This window comes from Pseudopipra pipra, chromosome 1 (genome assembly GCF_036250125.1).
Source record: "Pseudopipra pipra isolate bDixPip1 chromosome 1, bDixPip1.hap1, whole genome shotgun sequence".
Classification (NCBI taxonomy): domain Eukaryota; kingdom Metazoa; phylum Chordata; class Aves; order Passeriformes; family Pipridae; genus Pseudopipra; species Pseudopipra pipra.
The window spans coordinates 99,532,744-99,554,301 of record NC_087549.1 but is presented as its reverse complement, the minus strand read 5'-3'; the positions used below and the strand labels follow the sequence as shown (position 1 = coordinate 99,554,301).

The window sequence follows — 21,558 nt, the reverse complement described above, 5'->3', positions numbered from 1 at the left end:
CTAATGTCAGGCATGTTTGTATATTTTTCTTTCAGTTGAAACAACAGCTCCATCCAAAGGTATAGGAGAGATTGGTCTCTACTGGCAAACAACTGGCAGCCATGGAAAACTCCTTGCCTGGCCCCATAAACACCATGCTTCTACAACCAGTTGTGGCCAGATATATACACAAACACTGCAGTCATTCCTGAAATTCAGTGCTGGAGAGACTGTCCATCAGTTTTCATGCTTACGGTGCTGCTCCTGGACACATTGCACTTTTACCCTCAGCTCTCCCCTGGGTCCCTGACGTCATCAGTCTTGCTCCCTCCCCTTGTAATTTTCTTTGTGCCTCTAGACACGGCAGCTACAGCTCACCTTTTGGCTCTCTGTGCCAAAGCTTTTAAATCCTCCCCTACTTCTTTGAGAGCACCAGCATTTGTGGCTCTTGGTCATCTGGCAGGAACGGTGCCTCAGCCTTGAGGCGATGCCCGTCTCCCCTGCATTCTGATTCCTCTCCTTCGGCCTCTGCAAGTCATGGAAGAGGAAGGAAACAGGATTAGAATCCACTGGTGGGTCAGGGACTGATGATGCTGTTCCCCAGCCTCCCAGAGGACGCCTGAGCATGGCGTTGCCATAGCGACGGCTTCTACTGCTCCCTAGATAAGACAGGCAAGAGCGTCAGCTGCAGCCCCAGCCCCTCCAGCGAGCCTCGACGCCAAACTGCACCTTCCTCACCACCTCGCACCGCTTTGTAAGTACTTCAGCCACACACTCGCATGCTTCTCTCCCGGCTGGTTGGCTTGGTTGGCTTCCTGATTTTAATCTCTCTCTCTCTTTTTTTTTTTTTTTTAGCAGTCACCACCAGCATGGCAAATTGCCTTGTCACCTCTGGGGCTCTGGGGACTAGCAAGAAAGGGTCCCACTCAGCAGGGACTGGGCTTGGTTTGGTCCATTTGGAGAAAATTGGGGTGTGACTGCATTGAGGCTGGAATGCATGGATGGGGTCATGGCAGGGAGAATACTTAAGAGAAAACTGCTTTGACTAACTTTAACTGCGGGGACAGTTCACAGGCAGATAATACAATCCAGCAGAGTGGGAATTGGTATCAAGACTTCTTATCCCACTACTAAGGTTGGCATGTGCAAGGGGTTAATTGGTAGTTTAAGGAAATAGTTAAGGAAGACTTTGTATTTTTTATTGTTTCCAAAGGCAAAAACTTTGTGACCAGAACCTGTGCAAATGTATATCACAATTTTTCAGTCAATCAAAAGTTCAGCTGTTGTTATTTTTATTTATTTTACATGTTTATGGATGATATTGGGAATCAGTCCGCAGCCCAGCCAAGGCTTTTGAAATAGTGCTCAGAAGCACACTCTCTGTGAGAAGAAACTGCTCCCAGACAATTCTGTGGTATTTCTGTACCCGTGTTATTAGTAGTAGCAAAGTTTTGGGGTGGAAGGAGGCACTCAGATCCAGCTTTCCAATATCTAAGTGTTTGCTAAGAAGAATTAAATATGCTTTAGAAAAGTAAAAGTCAGACTAATCTGAAAAGAATACCTGGAGAGAGCAGCCTAGTGCCTAAATAACTGAAGAAGAAACTCTGTGTATTAGCATAAAGCTGTCTTCTGTGCCCAGGAAGGCATCACTCCAAGAGGGTAACATTAAACATATGGTAAAACTTGTAACGAAAAGTTTGGAATGCAACACAAGAACACCCAGACTTTCTACTTTTAGGACATCTGTTTTCTGCTCTGACTGCAGTAGACTGGTTGTCTTGCTTTATTTATGACTTGCCAGGAAACAGTTGCAATTGGGCTAGGATAGGAAGGGGTATGAGGTGCATATTTGCTGATAAAGGTGCCAAGTCTGCCTGCTGAGTGAAGGTGTAAGAAGCCAAATGTAGCCTGGTGGTGTACCATCCCCCTTGGCCCCTGAGCTGTTTCGCATGATTTCTGTGTTGGGAAGGTCGATGTGAGATGGCTACATCCAGGGGATAGTATCTTATTCCTTCTTTATGCATTTGTAAATGACTTAATGCAAATAAGGAACCTGCTTGCACTATAGGGCCCTCTGCAAAGGACATGCTATAGAAGGAAGGACAGGTCTGTCTTTGCCTCCCACATAGGTTTAGGGAGGCAACAGAAGAGCAGGGAAGGATGCTGGGAGCCTGCCTGACCCTCTTTGCTCATGTGCTCATTGCAACCAGACAGAAAGGGGCAAACCAATTTAAAATATTTTAATAATCAAAACCTGACAGGAAACCGTAAATGTGCATGTGATGGGAGAAGAGGTACCAGTCTTAAAGAGCAAACCCTGATGCCAGAGCAGGTCTTTGGGCACGACAGCAATATGCTGCTTTTGGTCAAAGCTGGACCGTAACTATTGCAGTACAGCCTCTGTCTCATGTCTGCATGGGGAAGCACCCTGTAGGATATTCCTACTTACTCTCATTTCCAAGTATAGGGTACACCAGCAGCAGCAACAAGGCCAGGCCCTGCCTATGGGAATGTGGACAAGCATGTGTGCACGCTGTCCCACTCCAGGGCCCCAGTTGCCTCTCTTTCTGCCTCTTCTTCTCTCAGCTCATGGCAAAATATGTTCTTACAAATTGCTCTGGCTTCAGAAGATATGTACATAGTGTCACACAGGCTTTTGTGGCAATGTGTATTACCAACTACCAAAATATACTTATTAAATTCAGATTGCCTGCTGCTACCTAACAAGTATCGTCTCAAGAGTACTTTTATTTATGTAGCATCCTTGTCAACATGCCAATGGTTTCTTTAATAATTGTGCATGTCTTGGAAACTAGCACATGCTTTTCTTTGGGATTTTGTCAATTGTGGAAACAAAACACTCCTCTGAACAAGAAGAAAAAAATTCACATACAACACCACATAGTCTACTGAAGTCTTCAGAAGCACAGTTTGTGGATACCTTACAAAGGGTCAGTTCAGAAATTCTAAGTATTCAACATACAAGGAAACCATGAGCCTTACTATACAATGCTGAGGAGTATTGACATCAATGCCCACATAGCCCCTGTAAACTTTCATAAGAATTGCATATCAGAACTTCATTTCTCCATCTTATAGATAAGAATGATCACCTATTGATGACTCATTTGAGAACTGCATTGTCCCTTGAGACTAGATACAACTATCCCTAGGTATCTAATTTTCATGTAGCACCTAGAACCATTCAAACCCTAGGAGAAGACAAGAAATGGAGATTTAACTTTCCCCCCAAGCCATTTCCATGCCTAGTTCAGGATCAAATGAAAAGTCCAGCCCTTTAGTTTTGTTCCGAAAGCTTTAGTTTTCTATCTTACAAGGTAGATTTTTCTCATGAGATTTCATCATAAGTTGGTTTAAATGTCACAGTATCAGATGGCCTTGAAAGATTTACATCATTTTAGTAGAAATATGTTTTCTGAGTTTCTCAGTTTTACTGAGTATTTCCTAAGCTCTAGGCTGATTACTTGTGAAACAAATATCTACATCAAACCAACTGTGCATTAAAATAGTAGACCAAAACCAGTTCCTTTATCTGTCTCCAGCAAAATATTTTTACATAATTGAAGCCTGGAACTGGTTGCATTGGTGCCCTTTTTTATGGAAACCCACAATTTAAGCAAAGAAAAGAATCATATTATTTGCAAGCCTTTGTGTATTTTAAGACTATGTTAGTGAGTGATAGGATAGCTTTATTTGGGCACTTTAATCAAGCATGTACAGCAACTGAGAATTTTGAAAAAAAATAGAATGCACTTTAAGCTATCTAAAAATCCAAAGCTGACATCCAGAAAGTGAAAAGTTCAGATATTTTTCATCTGAATCACCATGTCTTACACAAATGTGTGCCCAAAGGAGTCCTACTGTTATATGACAGTGATTTAGCATGAAAGTTCATTTACATGAGGCTGAAGTAGCTTTTAGTCATACCTGCACTTTTCAGTTTGCCTTATCATTCATTGTCCTCCTCTGTCTGTAACTAGAGCCAATCCTATAGAATGCCAAAAATTTTAACAAGGGGCAATAAAAAACCATATAGGCAAAACTAGAGTTTCTCTCAACTCTTAGGAAAGTATTTCAGGTGTCCCAATCAGCTCTATTTTTTCCTAGAAATAAGAGGCTCAAGGCAACTCCTTTAGTCCTATATCTTTGCAGGGGTGTGGTACAGCCTATCTGCATTGTACCAAAGTCTCAGGCTAAATGACCATTGAATCCTAATTCATATGGAAAGATATATAGCATTTCAGGAAGTATCTTCTGTTGAATGTGATTTAGAGCTCCACTGTAACCGTTACAAATGCATAAAAGATGAATGTGCATCATTATGTCAAGAGATATAACAAAGTGCAAGAAAAAAACACCTTAGTTCATCATATAAATAGCAAGCATTAGCTACCAAGGTGACTGATGGCAGCAGAGAGTGCAAACTGTGCTAGTGTGAAGGCTGCTAGGAAAAGTGTTGCACTTAACACATGAAAATTGAGAACAAGCTTCAATTCAATGGGGACACACAGTCCCCATAGCAGGCTACCTTCACATGTAAAATGTTACTGGGGAATGTGTTTCCTTAGTTACAGGAGTATATTTTAATGGTTTGGAAAAGTACTATTGCAATGCTCACATACAGCAACCCTCCTTTGAAGGAGAGCTCTGTGTGTAATGTAACAGCTGTGAGGATGTAACAGCACTCACAGGTCCACACATTGTACCCAATGCATATACACCCAAGATGCCAAAACCCATGATATATTTTGGTAATTTGTCTCTTTTTATTCTTTTGTCACACAGACTGCCACAATGTGCAGTGTGTAAACACTTTTGTAAGCAAGGCAATGCTGGCTGAAGGGCAAACTTACAAAAGAAAAAAAAAGGAAGGGAAGTGTCAGAAGTTAGGCTGTAAAGCAGTATTTTAAAGCACTGAAGATGCCAAGGGCTTGGCATGTGTGACCATGAAAATATGAACATAGATCTAAGAGTTGTATTTTAGAATAATATTTTTCAAACTAATATATTAAGAAAAAACAATGGTGCAATTTTCTCATAATCTACATATACCAATCCAATATCAAGTCTCTTTACAAAGCTTAATTTTTATTAGGTGAAATAATTAATGAAACAACTTAATGAAATCTAACCAAAATTAACCATATATTATAAAACATTTCAAGTCAATATAATTTATTACCTGTTATATGTTTAAATTTTGCTACCTATCCTCAGCCTTTTTGCCTCAAGGCCTGTTCAGTAAGAAAGTCCATAGTGTCTGAAATGGTACCCCTGATTTTACTGGAAACCTTGTAAACAGAGTATCCTTCAGAAAAGAACATATTCACTACAATCATAGTATTTAGCCAGTGTGCCCTAATCAAATTCAATAAAATCAAATGGCATTGAAGAATAAAATTCCCTCAAATCACAAAATGCAGTGTGCACCTTCATTTGGTCAGATTATAAATTTTTGTTTTAAATAAAATTATGTCTGCTACATTTTAAGCCATAGTTATAGTTTATTTATACAGTGGAGAAACAGAGCAACTGTACCATGCTAAGGTGTATTCAAAGATTTCTTTATGTAGGGTCTTCTCAAGTGGGAGATTTTTCTTACTGTAAGTGCAAATGAAGTCTTCAGGTGGTATAATACTTTAGTAAATATGTGAGGCTGGATGGGGACAGTTCTACAGTGAACATCCAGAGGTCGAACCCTTTATACAGGCCTGATTCAGTAAGGTTTTAAGAATTTGAAGAATGTTACAAATTTTTGTAAATTTTAAATACTAAAATGTAAGGGAGTTAATCCCACATGTACATAAGTTGAGTAAAATTTTATGCTCCTAGGCAGTGTTACTGCACTTACTTTGAAGTCACTGGCATTTAAGACATGTTTTTCCATCCCCTGAAGAATTAGCTCAGTGCAACCTTTCATACTTTCTTTTGCAAATATTTATGTGACTGAATTTTGCTTATAAGAATTAATTGTTCTTTATATAGATGCAGTCATAAAAATGAGGTTAATTCTCCTACTGTTCTGTTTCTTGTTGACAAACAACCACTGCAATTTACAGAGAAACAATAAGGTAATTTCTTTACCTCCAGCAAGATAAAAATAAAGTCCCACAGTTCAGTCTCCTATTTTCCCATCATCCTTTTCACTGCTTTTCTCCAGCTGCCTTTGTTTTCACTTTTCTTTTATTTGCCTTTCCTTCTCCACCTCCCCTTCATTTATTTTCCCAATTCAACCTGTCTTTCATCCACTATTCTTATTGTCTCCTGTGTTTTTTTCTCTTCTTCATTGCCTTTCTCCTCTTTACAAGGAAGTCAGTCTGCTCTTATTCCCTGAAAATGGACAATAGAGGTTGTGCATAAGAAACTAGCACAACTGTTGCTGGATGAAGGGAGATATCAAGATCACTTGGACTGTGCCTTCAGGTTGAAGGTCTTCTTCTTTTAACATTGCTTTTGTCATTCTGATGGGTTTCTGCTAAGCAACCGTAGAAACAATCAGCAGTGAAAAATGGTCAAATTTTCTTCTCTCTGTGATGGCATCTGTGGCAGCCCAGAATTAGTGAGTCCAGGATCAACTCTCAGCTTGGGGGAGGTGCTGGGGAAGCTCAGGTAGGAGGATGGGCTTCAACACCGACTGCAGCTATGCGTAAAGAGGGGTAAACGAGCCAAAACAGCAATCTACTGAGACTTACAGAGCATGGACAAATAAACAGCCTAGTGAAATGGGTTTCCGTGCTCTTACCAAAGTGATAAGGAAGTCTACTTCATGCTGGCTTTGGGGTCTGTGTGCACTGGTCATCTTTCTGAGGCAGCCCTTACACTTGGATCTTCAGGGTCTTCAAGGTCTCTTAGAGGAGCCGTACTTATAAGACTAACTCAACAGAATTCATAATTAAAGTTGGATCATATAATAAACACCAAATATGATCCTTAGTTTATATTTGAGAAAAAATGGAGAAGAAAACTAGAAAAACCAGAAAAAAACCCCTAGTATTTACTATGTGTATGAGATAGCACTTTCTGTATGATCAAAGTCAGTATTCTTCTGTAGAGCCAACCCGTGCTACTGTGGGTTGCTTACAGTAAGGATGCATCTCAGCATGTGTGATTGAAATCAGGCCAGCAGACTGCATGACAGAGGGCAGCTGGAAGACAAGAGCTCATCATGATCTGGCTGGCAAGTGGATACATAACACCAAAATGATTGTGCTTTTTTTGTTGTTTTGGTTTGGTTTTTTTTGTTTTGGTTTGGTTTTGGTTTTGGTTGCAGTTTTGTTCGTTTGTTTGTTTTGGGTTTTTTTGTGTGTGTCTGTGTGTGTGTAGTATCTTCAAAGGAGGAGAAAAGCCTATTTCAATGATGTCAACAGAATATGTTCAGCCACTTGATATGCCAGATGACAGACTGGATAAGCGAGATTCACAGTGTAACCATTTAGGTAAGTGTTATTAGATGATGTCATTGCACTAATGATGTCAATGCACTAATGCCTTCACATCATAAAGTCCTGTCCAGTGTCCACTTTTCCCCTCCAGTGATACAACTGAGCCCTGATGAAAATGGATAATTACACCTTCTGCTGACACTTCTGATGCCAGATGGAAAGGCAAAGAGCATTTTTCCTGCATATAAATATCAACTGAAATTCTAGAGTGAAATTAATTAAAGAGGAGAAAGCTAAAAGAGTCATTGATCTTTTTCCAGTAGAAAACATAGAGCAGTTTCTTCATTTATATCACAGTAAACTGAAAGCTAGGATATAGCTAAGCTTTACCTAAACACATTCTCCATATGCAATTTGAGTAAAAGATTTCAAGCATCCCATTTACCTTTATTGGGGCAGCTTTCTAAAAACGTTTCCTCCTTTATGATCAATCTGTTTCCTTTCTTGAACCTACTTTTTACACTAGGTATACCAGTCGTCTTTGCTCTGCCACTCTCCTGAATACCAGACTCCATACTTGACAGATGTGCTTTTTGCATATTCATGGTCTTTGCTTCTACTTCAAATGCTATTACTTCATTCCCATCTTGCAAAATTGCCCTGAAGATTTAGCTACCCAGAAACAAAAATCTCTTTACTCACTGTTACCCTTGCGATGACAATAATGAAACACAAAGGCAATTTCACTTGCTTGTGGCAGTTTGAGCCACATTAGAAATCTAAAATCCAATTTTTAGGCTTTCCCCACCCCTTCTCAACAATTTATCCTAATACCGGAGAGAAACTTTCAGGCCAGAGGCTTCTGTAGGGGAAGAGGGAAGTATATACATTTATTTACACAAATAAACACTATACAAACTAAAGGCAACTATATATATATATATATATATATATATATATATATATATATTACATTACTATCAGTCAGTCCTTTCAAGCCCCTCCTTTAACTTTAGTCCAGGAGCAGCCCTTAAGGCTGATATGTAACACAGTCTTTTGCTGTGGGAGTGTTCTGGGCTCCTGAACACTCCCTCCTCACCAAGTTCCAGCAGTTGTTTGTTGTAGTCTCTCCTCCTCATGAAGTCCGAGAAGATAGCTTTGAGTCCTTGCTCTTCTGCTGCTGGTGATTCCTCCCTCTCGGTGTCTCACCTCGGTTCGTAAGCTGCTGTAGTGTAGCTTAGTTTATCAAGCATCCACATCCTGGAATCCTCATTCCTCCACATCAGTTCTCAGCTGCCCTTGGTCAGCTTCGGCAGGCAACTCTCGAGCTCTTGGCTCGTCGCCAATTTTGCCCAGGACTCTTCTCCCGAGCACCGCGCCTACTTCCACGGCCCAGTCTCTTGGCTCAGCTTTAATTCTGAGCCCCTCCTCCACTTACAGTGGAGGGAAAGGAAAAAAGCCCCTCTCTACAGCTTCACTGCAGAAAAGGAGGGGGAAGAGAGGGCTTGGCTGCAAAGCCTGCCTCTCTCCTCTTACCTCAGGTGCTGTGAATCTCTTCCTTCACAGCACACACTCCAAATGCTGACTCTAATTCTAGCCAAAGGCTCTCCCCCCAGAGGGGAAGAGAGGGAGCCCAGCCACCCCCTGGCCTTGTCCACCTACATGCAGCAGACACCAACAGCAAAACAACCAAGACTGCCCTGCCAACCATTTCCGGTGCTGTGATATATGATTTTGAGCAGAAGCGAACAACATGGACAGTGACTGGCTCTCCAGGGAACACTGTCCTGGCACCCAATCACTTCTGAGCTCCTCGAACTCTCAAGGGGGGCCAATTTCAAACTATGACACTTGTCAAAAAAAGTGTCTCACCACAGGCAAGCAGAATTTTATAAATTTTGTTTATTTGTCCCACAAGGAAGGTATCCTAGTTCTGTCATGTCACATGGCATTTCTAACCACAGGCACCATTTTTACAATCTGCAGGCTCACAGACATAACACGTCTTAGTGTTCAGAGAGCCTGGAATGAAGTTGCGCTTGCATCCAAGTCTGCAGTCAGGGGTTGGATAAGGGTGTGGGGAACCCAGACGAAGGCAAACAAGCAGCTTTTAAGAATTTAGAGCATTGGTTTGTGTGATGATAATAATGAAAGGTGTTGCAAATGAGTAGTTAGAACATTTAAAGAATCACTGTCAAAGTCATGGCAAAATACAGGCTTTAATATGAATTCATGAGAGTGCGAGTTAAATGGCAAGGTTCATTCTACTACTTACTACATAGATGAAGCATACATAAGTAAATTGGATTAGAAGCAGTTTGGAATAATTTACACAGAGACTGGGGATGCAAGAGGGTTAGAGCGCAGAGGATATGGATACCAGAAAAGGGTGCAAAAGCACCTAATCGTTGACTAACTTAACATTTTAAGAAGTGATTCAATAGGATTTGCTACAATTATAACAATGAGTTAATTATAAACTCAAAATAACAACATTCATACCATAATCAATTCACTTGCATGCACACAGGGATCTATGGGTGTAAGGTACTTATCAAAAATTCCCTTTAAGCTCAGTGAAATATTTATATCAAATCCCTTAGCATTTCTCAACAGGCATGGGCTGGCCCTGAAGCAGTGTGTGTGTGTGGAATCCACCTAGACCTCGTCTTCAGCGATGATGTTTCAAGTATTGCAAACTTGAGGGTTTGTGAGCTCCGAGAGGCATCCCACTCAAACAGAGTTGCTGGTGCAGCCCACTGCTTTCTGGGAGAGCTCAAACTCCGGGAGGCCTCACTTAGCACTGCTGTTTATAGGGTCACAACATAATTTTTCCCAAAAAATCCAGTAACAACAGTACTGTTGCACTCAGGCTATGATTCATTTTTTTCACAAGGTCTCCTAACAATGGTACCATTTCACTTGGGCTACAATTCAGGTAAATTACTTACCAAGGCTAACATGAATAACTGCTTATCCTTTGTTCCTCACCTGGGTTGGGTAGCTGATGTTCCTGGTATGGTCAGAATTGTTCCTACCTTTACCATGCAAGAGCACCCAGTATGGTCAGGGATACTTCCCCACCCAACTGGTACAGTTAAGGGGCACTTCACCGCTCAGCTGGTTCAACCAAGGCTTGTCAGAAGCTGCTGAGATCAAAGAGCAGGCCTGAAGAGGAGGTGAGGGAGGAGGATGCACCACCACAACAGATTACCTTCAATATTTTCAGCTAGCATAAGCACCCAAAAATGCAGTCTCTTGTAGAAAAAGACATGCTGACTCTCTGAGTCATCTGAGTCAAGGCTTGTTTTAGGGGAAAACCAGAAATCCAGTATAATGTTATGTAAATCAAAAGCTCAGTAGCTCTTGAAACAAAGGCAACTCTTGAAAGGAACAATATATTGACTGTCTCATTTTAGCAGTACCTCAGGCTGACCCCACACATGTAGAACTTTCTTTCATAAAAGTGCCTTTGTAACTCTTGAAGACACAGTCCACACAGTCAGCACTGGATAAAACAGGGGTAGCCATGGAACCTCTGCTCACAATGATGCAGCCTTCCCTCTACTATGTAAACACACAGCTGCCCACAACTCTCCCTTTGTTTTATATCTGCTGCCTACAACACAGAAGGACCACCTAAGTCACTTGACTCCCATGTAGTATGGCACAGAGGCCACTTTTGATGAGTTTCTAAGTATTTAAAAGATGTTTCTTCATGGGCATTTTAGTTTACTTGGATTAAAGCACTATTATTAAAGCATTTCTTTTCACTGTCTGGTTTATTATTTCCCCTTAGTTTCAATTTCTGTTATTCTTTTCCCTGCAGAAGATCTTTCAGAGCAGCTGATTAAGAGCTGTGACCTCAAAAAAAACCCAAGAAAAGGTAAAACCATCCTAGTTTCCCAAAATGCTGAACAGGAGCAAAAAAAGCCAAGGAGAAAAGATACACCAGCTTTGCACACTCCACCACCTATAACAGGTAAGCAATAAATCTCTTGACTTTGAAATCCCAATTCAGCTGTGGAAACTGAATCTGAGCAAAATCCATAGACCCCTCATTTAGCTATGTCCCCTTGGATGCTGACAGAAACAGAGCTCCATGCATGTATACCTTGGAAGGCAGGTGAACAGAGTCTGACTTCCTCAAAGGCATCCTCTGTTAGTTGAAGGGTTTGCTCACAGATCTGGGAATACCAAGGTGAGTGGGTGTATGCTCTGGAAAATGTGCTCCCTTGGAGCTTGTAGTCTTGCTGCTAAATGATGCTACATTTATGTGTTAAATGATGTGCTGAGCCATGCTCGATGTCCCAATTTGATATGGTCCAAAATCAAAATGGATCCAGCTCAGCTGCTGCACTTTCTCTTGAAACTAATACCCAGTGCTCAGAGGGAGGCTGAACGGGGATGAGGCTGGCAGTAGACCAAAGAAGCACACAAGCCACCTGCAGGATTTCCTGCTTCATCCAGGATTTCCTCCTAGAAATCACAGGGCTCATATGCTTATGGGGACTCTGGCAAAGGGTGGGTGTTTCAGGAAGCCAGAAATCACCACAGCAACAAAGGCACTCCTTGTAGGATGCTTCCTGCTGCGGCATATCTACAGATGTTTGAGAGCCAACCTGGGGAAGGGAAGAATAAGCAGGAGATTGTCAGTGAAACCTGACGATCTTCCAAGAGCAGCAGTGGGAATAAATGTTTGTCACTCTCTGCTAACAAGCACTCCTTGTGCTCTCCAAGGAGAGAGTTGTGCTCTTGTATCATCGAGTTGTTCTTCCCATGCTGCACATACATAGAGGAGCGTTGCGGGTGTGAGTGGAAGGCTTAGACAAAAAACCCTGCCATCACGAGGTGCAGAGTCATTCAGGTGCCCTGAGTCACAAGGTGCAGAAAGGACTGCCTTGCTCTCTAAACTCCTTCTCAGAGAGGAGTCTAAATGCACCTGAATCCAATTAGCTGCAGATTATGTCAACAATTTAAATGTAAGGAATTACAAAGGTGTGATTGAACCAGTTTTGTCCCACAGGTTTAATGATTGGCAAAATTATAATTATTATTATTACAAATGATCAGACAAAAGATCTTAATCAGAATTATTTACTACACAATATAAACACTAAAACTACTAGTAGTATAGTATAAGATAGGATAGTGCACTATATCAATTATTGAAGCTATTTTATTAAAGCTAGCAAAAAGAAATAATTATTAAGTAGAAATTTGATGTAACTCATCCATACCAATGCTTGTAGGGAGATCTCTTTCTCTCAGCCTCTCCTCCCAAGAGAGGAGTCTCCGCACATAAACCCCAAGAAGGGTTATGTTAGAAGAACCTGACTGTATGAAAGGGAACTAGAACTTTATAATATAAGGTGACTGACTGCTAGTTAAAAATTTACAGGCCAGATACCACCTGATCTGTCATATCCAACTTCAAAAAGTAGGATCTGTTTTTGAAGTTTGGTGAACCAGGCTGGTGTTGCGCTCCAGATTACACTATAAACTGCCCAGAGCAGTTACATTTTTATTTAAGACTTTTTAAAAGCCTTTTGGTTCATTATAACCTCTAATTAGCATCCAGAGAAAGTGTCACACACTCTTCTCTAAGAGATATTCTTTTTAATTTAGTGAGAAAAATAAGATATTTTGGAAAAAAGTTTTTACAGGAGTAAAATACAACCAAGAAAAAAGCATTTCACTAAATCATTCAGCACAAAGACCCATTCCACAGGAAACACCCACTAAAACAATCCATGTACCAGCTTTAGTAAAACACAGTTCATTGGTTTTAAGTTATCCATAAGAGAAGGAAAGGAGTAAAAGAAAATAGATTAAAAGCGGTAAAGAAAGAGAGAAGAAAGAGAGAAGAAAGAGAGAAGGAGAGATGGGAAAGGAAAAAACGGTTACCAACAAGATCCGATGATTCATATGGTGCTGGCTGGGGAGGGAGAAGAAAGAAGAGAAGAGGAGAGACCGCATGGAGTCTTGTATATTTGGAGAGTTCAGTTTTCCCTCCCAGGCAGGATATCCAGTCAGTGCCTTCCAGGCCAGAGTGAGTTGTGCTGTAGTCAGTCACAGGCTGCAGGAGTGTGGTGTGGGTGGGCTACCAGGCAGGTTGGACTTGACTGACAGTCTGGCTGCAGGGCGTTCAGCTCTGCCATGTGCTCTGCATGGGCAGCAGGCCTTGCCTTCCAGCTCTGCCCTGTGCCCTCAGCAGGCCTTATGTGCAGGCCTTACCATGTTCCTGCAGGTGTAGGCCCAGCCCTTCCCCACACACACACACACACTGACAGCAAGCTGGTTCCAACCCATATAAATAATTCAGTCAGATTCAGCTCCAGGATCTCACAGCTGGCTTTAGCATACTTGAATACCAAAAACATTACCATGGCACAACCAGCAACTTATCACAGACAGCTTGCATGAGAGCTTGCATTGTATGCATTCTGATTGGATTCTAGGCCTTATCGGAGTAGGCCCTCCTGCCACAAAGAGTTAGCCAGTAACTACTTGTATGGTTCCCTGTATTTATGCAACAATTCATCAAGTCAAAAACAAGTAGCTGGGATTTTCCAGTATTTGTAATCCAGATATTGAATTTGACTCTGTTGAGTTTTCACATGTATCTTCCATCAGCAATTCTCTTTTAGGGAAGAGTGGCTCAGAGGCTGAAGACCTGCATTTTGTGCCTGCAGCTACCATACCATAAAGAAAACATTGTTTCACTAGATAAAATAAGCCATTTCTGTGCAATCCCATTGTTCCCAACTAGAGGTTTGAGCATCTGTGTGATTAAGCTACTTTGACAAGATGTCTAAGGTTCTGAAATAGAAATCTTTACTATGATTTCTGATGGGCTGAAGTTTAGTGCATTAATACAACCAGAAGCCAGCTGGCCTGATAGCTTTATTGTCTACAGCCTATAATCAACTTGGAAGAAAAGTAGGGTAGGTATTCCACGCAGCAGATCATGCACTCATGCAGCCTTACATCAGAGTAGTCATTGGGAGAATTACACAGGTGTAAGTTTCTTCAATGTGAACTAGGCTAAAGTGGCATTTTTATTTTTTTTTCTTGCTTGCAGGCATACTTTCAGACTTTTCTGATAATCTGCTGAAAAGGTATGGTATCACAGAGAAGCCACAGAGAGAGAGAGTGAGTCCAGTCTCTCAGATCACTGAACTGGAGCAGAAAAAGCCCAGGAGAAAAGATACACCTGCAGTACACATCCCACCTTTGATAATGGGTAAGAAACCTAGGTGAATGGTCCTCCAAAGAGTAAGCAAAAAGTGGCTAGTGTCAGAGGAATGCCTGGGAGGAGGTTGCTCTCTGCCCAGCGTACTTAGCTGCTCTTAATGAACGGGACCTTTTTGGTCTAATAACAATGGTGGCTCATGAAAAGTCTTTTACATATCCCCTGCTCATGCTCTGGGGACAGAAAGGAAGGGAAGTAAGAGAAGATATTTGGTCACTTGATTATCTTTTGCAAACTGTAATCCTACTTTTCTGACAGGCCAACTAATGCCCTGCTTTTCAAACCTCAGCACCTGTAAATTTTTAGGTCACCAGCACTATAATGCCTCAAACAACCTAAAGCAAAGCTGTACTGATTAACCTCCTCTTCACTCCACAGTTCCTGATACGCACTGAGAAAATCAAGCTGTGATGAACTTCTCATTAACAGCACCTTAAAAACAGTTCTGTGCTTCTGGCATAACGTGCAATACATACACGCTTACATAAGATGCTCCTAGGGAAGGGAAGCGAAAGGAAGGGAAGGTGAAAAAAAAGTGGTGACCTACAAATGTGTGACAAAATTCAAACTCTGTGCATTTGTTATGGGGAAAATGAGAGAAACTAATGCAATTTTCAGTTGTTTTCAATTCTACCTCCAATGACACTTTCTTGCCTACTCGTGACGCCACCTTCCAGCACGCAACATGGATTCAAAGCAGCCTGCTAGATGCTGCCTCTCCATGTAAAGCTTTTTCGGATCCTGTATTTGGGTCTGTTTTCCAGTGATTGGCAGACTTGTGCCCATATCAGGGGCAAAGTAACTTATGTGTTTGAATGCTTTAATTTCACTCCCTTCCTATTCTAAGGATGCATATTTTCTTTTCAAGATACATATCAACATACACCATTCTGCTTGTTGAAATTCATCAGTGATGGCTCCATGACTTGCTATGAAAAAGTGACTAAATTGTGGTTGAAGGCTGGTCCACTTGCTTACTTTCATAGTTATTCCATCAGGTAGCAGACAGAGCACAAACAAAATGAACTCTTTGGAACTGATATGCAAAATGAAATCTGAATCATAGACTTGGAGACCTGAGAAGCCCCAGCAGGGCTATGTGTGCTCAACAAATATAGGCAGGCCTTTCTGTCCTGTCCCCCTGTTATTGGAATATTTTCATTAAGCAGCACTCTCAGTGCTACATGGCCTCTCTTGTGACCTGCTAATGAAGACTGTCCCCATTTCTAACATTTCCCCTTCATATCCTCTGCAAACCACTTCTAGATGCCAATTCAAGGGTGATGAAAATCAGTGTATCTACTAGATGGTATGTGGTCAAAATGAGAAGCAGAATCAGTCTTACACCTTACAAACACCCAATACAATTGGGAAATGCAGGTACAGAAAAGGGGCTGCTAAATTAGTTATCTGAATTCTCCTCTACAAGGGTTAGGCTTCTAAATCTATTCAGCCTTCAAACTTCTACTGAAGTGCCACATATAACATTATGCCATGTGCATACAAATAAACTGTGAGCAGAAGTCTCCTTCAGTGGCCAGCTCACCTTCAGTCAGCCAACACCTTTTCTGAAGGGACTAGACTAAAACACAAAATAGAATCACAATTCTACCGGTCTTTTTTCTGTCTCACCTAACAGAAAATGGCTTGAATCTGATCTAAGCCTGTAGTCAGCTCTGGAACACTCTATTGTCATCCACACTTAGCAGTATATTCCAGTAACTGAAGTATTTCTGAGAGCTCTTCAGGCCTGTGGGTTTGAGATACAATATAAATACATGCCTAAGTATGGGAAGACAGTTCCTGAAATGTGGCTGCTTAGGGTTTCTAAATCAGATCAGAGGTAAATAGCAAAACCACAGTTTCAAACCCTCATTCATTCTTATACCCTAGAAAACCAGTTAAGGCAGCTCCTTTAGGATAACATCACAACCCCACCGAAAACCTCTGGGTAACATGAGAAGCACAGAAGTTTAATGTCACCTCTTGCCTCTCCAACAGGAGTTGTCCATAGGCAGTCTGTAGACAGGTTCTATTTTGTTGATTTTCTGATTTATAGCCTAGGAGAAGTGGCTTAGATCTAGGGGGCACCTGGCAAATAGTTGATTTAAGCTGACTTCTTCTGCCTATGTTTGAGCTTCCTAACAGAAACTCTTATGTCTCTGCGAGCCTTTATGGTTCTAGTCTAGCTAAAAATTGCAAGTAGTTGCAAGTTCTGTTGGGAAATTATGACCACATTGTATTTACCTTCTCATTTCTTTAGTCAGATCCCTTGGCAGATATTAACAGAACAACCTACCGATCCTTAAAATAGATCTGCAGGATGAGTTGCATTTCATAGTACACACAGCTGGAAAAACAGAGGCAGAAAGGTTAAGTGATTTATTTAATCAGTAAACAGAGAAAGACTAACTCACAAATGTTCCCCAAATCAAATGACCTTCTTGTATCCTTCTGGTTCACACCCAGAACTTCTGAACTGCATTCAGTAAAGCACATTTTCTCCACAAGTGATCAGTGGCACTGTATCAAAGGAAAAAATCCTTTCCCAGTGTTACAGAAATAACTACAACTTTGACATGCCATTTGTATACCCTTTCCACTGTTTTGCATTAAAAGGCTGATTTGTCCTTGCAATTGTGGGTGGTCCATGGAAAGTTAATAACCTGCATCTCTGGGCTACATCCACGTCTGAGCTCTGAATCATGAACTCTACTGGAAACTTTTGGAGTTCATCAGTCACCAAAGTGACTAGTTGGTAATGATCTTGCTATTGATTGTGGTGAGCGTCTGTGCTACTAGAGCTGAGACCTCTGCCTGCGTGTTACCTTTCAGCTGTCTCTAGCATCTGCTAAAAGGACTAGTTTATGTGCTATAACTAGGCCATCAGAATTACATAAACACATTTTTCCTTCATCACTTCATCATTTAAATAAGAGAGTGGACATGATCCATTTATTTAGTGTGCATATCTGATCTCTTATTCCTGATTTTACCCAAAAAGCAGGTTAGCTCTCCTCAAATCATCCATTCTAGCTTCACATTTTAAGCATGTTTTAATTATGTTTTCCTTGTTCCTCAAATGCTCCATGATATAAAAAAACCAACAACATAAACCCTCCACTCCCTCTTAAAAGACAAAACCCAAACCCCAAAGACAGCAGTAAAAAAAATTTGTCTATATTTGCCTAAGTTGTCTATAGGAATATTAGTCTGTGTGGGGCACATTTACATCCATCTCCATAAAATGTCATCATTCATTGCAGTTAACAATGGTGGTTACTCAATTACTTCTTGAACAAATAAAGTCCTTTGTGTTTCAAATTAACATTTATTTATGCCTTTCAGTTTATTTCATAGTGCTAGTTCACAAGAACTGCATATAAATGGAGTTAACTTAAATGAAGGGCAGTACAGGTTGATATTTTCATTAATTCATCACCCCTGAAAAGATTCTAAAGTTAAAGAAAATCTACCTCTGTGGTATTGCCCTATTTTCAGACCTTGGCAAGACTGAAAGCCTTCTCCGTAAGAGTTTTTGATGCAGAAAGAAGCAAAAGAGATTGCTTTGACAGAACAGCTCACCTGGTATTAAACATTAGGAGACCAAATTTGGGAGAGATTTCATTGGTCTCAACACAATGATATCTCTCATCCTGTTTGTAGACTACGTCAACATCCACACCAAGGAATGTGGACATAAAATTCATCACACAGTCACTTGTTTTTTACAGGCAAATCCAGCACAATATGTTAAAATAGAGTTCAAGAACATTTTGTATCTAATGCATTGTTCTCACTTCATTCTTATTTATTTTCTAAATGAAAAGAGCATTTACAGTATTTGTGATATCTTGGTATCACACAAGAGCCTCAAAACCCCTATAGGGTGGACTTACCAGTTCAAGTATAAAAGAGAAAAAGAAACAGAAGAGAGGAGAGACAGAGATTTGTGGAAGGTATAATCTACAACCCAAGTCTGTTTTCACATTGTTCAGTAGCTTTTGCAATTTATTGATACTATATAACTTCAGTGGAGATGGCACTTGTCATGTTGGTGTTCTAACCTTTGTCTCTTTTATCATCTGCACTTGAAAAATCTCAGTAATATGGCTATATACTTAGAGGAAACAAATACACATTCACATAAGCTAGTTGAGTCACAAAGATTAATCACAGCATTTACTTAATCAGGCAAGCTCTTTCCCTTATTTAGCTCCTCAAACGCTTTTAACAAACAGGTTCCCAAATGAAACTTCAGTATCTCTTTTCACATATAGGAAAAATATACTGGATTTAAGAGTGCCTAATAATTTTAGCTAAAAATGCAGTGATTCAATTCTAGTTCACTAAATATCAGGAGATCGAAGTGCTGAAAATAAATGAGGAGTAACTCCCATGATATTGGAAAACTATGTTAGGATCAAGAAGTAAGAGAGGACTGAAAAATTCTTTTTAGCCTGATACTGTCTAAAAAGTAGTATGCTAAATCAACTCCTTTTTTCCTCTTTTATTTTGTTTTGTGTGTCCTTCTGTTTTTAAGGCACTAAGCTGTTTACAGAAGAAGAACGAACAGTGATTATGGAAGATGAAGAAAAGGATGGAGACACAATCCACAGTTAAGATTACAGTGATATTTCCAATAATGCAGTGTAAATAATTCTGGGTCATTCAAAGTGGCAGCACATAGAAAAGAAAGTTCTTTCATTTTTATAAATAATAATTTTCTCAAGCATGCACTTGATTTTAAACTATCATCAAGTGTTTATCTGCATCTCATGAATTCCCAGCAAGCATCATAGGAGATGATGACAGAAATTTCACTGACACCTGGGGTTTGAATGATTCTGTTGGTTTACTACAAATGGCTTCCCAGCATTTCTGTAAATTAGGAATCCATCTCAGAACAGATCTAGCTTTGTGCAATGTGGTGATAAGGCTTAATACAAAGGACAGCACTCATAGAGTGTACCTGGAACTAGATACCAGAGCAGTAAAACATCAACTAATCATTCGAATCGCATTTTTCTCCTGACATTTTACCTAATTTGTCCAGCTTTCCTCTTCTGGAATAACACTGACCACAGTGAAAATTCCCATGTGCAAAGCTGATGTGATAGATGGAGAAGGTGTGAGAGCAGGAGCCAGACCCTGAAATTGAAAGCAAAAATTTCTTCTGCCTGTATCTGCTCATGACTTGTGTTTGTGAGGAGGAAAAGAGAGATTCACTGTAGAATGAAAATTTACATCTAAGGGCTGTCAGCACTGACACATCAGGATGGAGGGAAGAGCTCTCAGAAGAGAAACATCAGGGGAGTACAATGCCTGCCTGTTACATCAGTGTAAACAACTACCTCCACCGGTCAGTGAAAGATAAAATAGTTGGACGGTTGATCCTTTTGCTCCAAATAATTTCTTTTGACATCTGCTTTTTAAATTGAGTTCCAGGTCAGTTAGAAGAGGTGGAAAAGATTGAAAATCTTTTGGAAAGTGGAAAGTGACAACTGAGTAATAGGAATAGTGTTACTCAATGGCATATGCCTACTGCAAGGTGGAACAGCACCATGTGATTTTTTTTATTAGTTTACCTCATTGATTCAATCAATAATTTTCACAGCGAGCTACAGCCTGGTAGAATGGCCAGTTTGTGCTTACCTTAATAGCTCTGGGATAGATAGAGTAGCACTGCCAGCTGGGCCCTTAGGGACCTGAGCAGAGAGGTTGAAGATCGTAGAATCACAGAATCATAGAATTAACCAGGTTGGAAAAGACCTCTGAGATCATCAAGTCTAACCCTTGATCCAACACTGCCGTGGTTACTAGACCATGGCACTAAGTGCCACATCCAGTCTCATCTTAAAAACCTCCAGGGATGGTGAATCCACCACCTCCCTGGGCAGCCCATTCCAATGCCTGATTACTCTCTCTGTAAAGAATTTATTCCTAATATCCAACTTAAACCTCCCCTGGCAGAGCTTAAGACTGTAAATCATCTAGCCTGGCAGACTGAATTTAGTTATCTTTTTAACTCTCTTAGGTAGACAGCTGAGGACCACACTAGTTTGGACTTCATTTGCCACAGTGACTGACCCAGCATCTTTCATGAGAATGCAGTCGATTCGCAAATATTGAGCTTCAAGATGTAATCAACAAGCTTATAATAAATAATTGCATATTAAAGTGTACAAGAGGCCTGCTATATTATTAATGGGATGCCTGATAACTAGGAGGTGTACTTGTTTTTATCCTGTTAACCTATCAGTGAGATATTTAAAATACAAACAATCAATAGTTCATATAACAACAGTAATGTAAGGTACACAGTAAAGTATGTCACATCAAGTATGTGAAAAAAAATACGTGTGACTCAAGTCTAGCTTTACCAGTGAAGCTGGTGAATATTTTCAGTGCACAATACAGCAAGAGTGAGAGTGTGGAATCCTGAAAAGATTCAAATGAACATCAGCAATGGATTAGATATGAAAATATACATGTTTAGACATGAAGGCCCTTAACAACACAAAGCAGGAGCACAAATAGGATGTGACTGACTTCACTGCTCTGAAAAGGATTTGTTTCCAAGCCTGGGGAATTCTGGCACAGCTTAATAGGGAAAAAAAAACCCAAACAACAACAAAAAAAGCACCCTTTAAGCCTAGCACTATATGTTGTTCAGCAAAGAGGACTTACAGTCTGAGTGACATCTCTGATGGCACACCAGCCTAATTTACCATCCCTGTATAGATCAATTCGAAGTCCAGACATAAAAATGCTGCAACACACATCATATTCTGCAATTCTTTTAAAACTACATATTCACAACCTGGCAATTCAGCTTTTTCTGTTCTTCCACTCAGGAGCAACATAAGCAATTAAAAGTAATTTTTCACTTGATCAATTAAGTTAATAGAAGGTTTTGCA

The 21,558-nt window shown here is 40.4% G+C and overlaps 1 protein-coding gene across 6 annotated transcripts; it reads left to right on the top strand.

Moving 5' to 3' along the window:
* The first annotated feature begins 347 nt into the window (after positions 1–347).
* PPP1R17 (protein phosphatase 1 regulatory subunit 17) lies at positions 348–20,825 on the top strand. 6 transcript variants are annotated; one of them, XM_064667461.1, is made up of 7 exons: positions 348–733; positions 835–1,114; positions 7,271–7,436; positions 11,212–11,364; positions 14,467–14,628; positions 19,181–19,255; positions 20,675–20,825. In XM_064667461.1, the coding sequence occupies exons 3-7, from the start codon at positions 7,355–7,357 to the stop codon at positions 20,767–20,769; spliced, it is 567 nt and encodes a 188-aa protein (XP_064523531.1). In that variant the 5' UTR covers positions 348–733; positions 835–1,114; positions 7,271–7,354; the 3' UTR covers positions 20,770–20,825. The 6 variants fall into 6 exon arrangements, with proteins under 6 accessions (XP_064523531.1, XP_064523541.1, XP_064523521.1 ...); XM_064667471.1 differs by lacking the exon at positions 835–1,114 and having other exon boundaries at positions 7,324–7,436; XM_064667451.1 differs by lacking the exon at positions 835–1,114.
* The last annotated feature ends 733 nt before the right edge of the window (positions 20,826–21,558 follow it).

Bases quoted from the DNA above. Each gene is read 5' to 3' on its own strand.
- PPP1R17 (XM_064667471.1), top strand. From the start codon at position 7,355: ATGATGTCAACAGAATATGTTCAGCCACTTGATATGCCAGATGACAGA. The intron at 14,629-19,180 runs GTAAGAAACCTA...TCTGTTTTTAAG, and splicing joins CATCCCACCTTTGATAATGG to GCACTAAGCTGTTTACAGAA. The intron at 19,256-20,674 runs GTTAAGATTACA...TAACTCTCTTAG, and splicing joins GGATGGAGACACAATCCACA to GTAGACAGCTGAGGACCACA.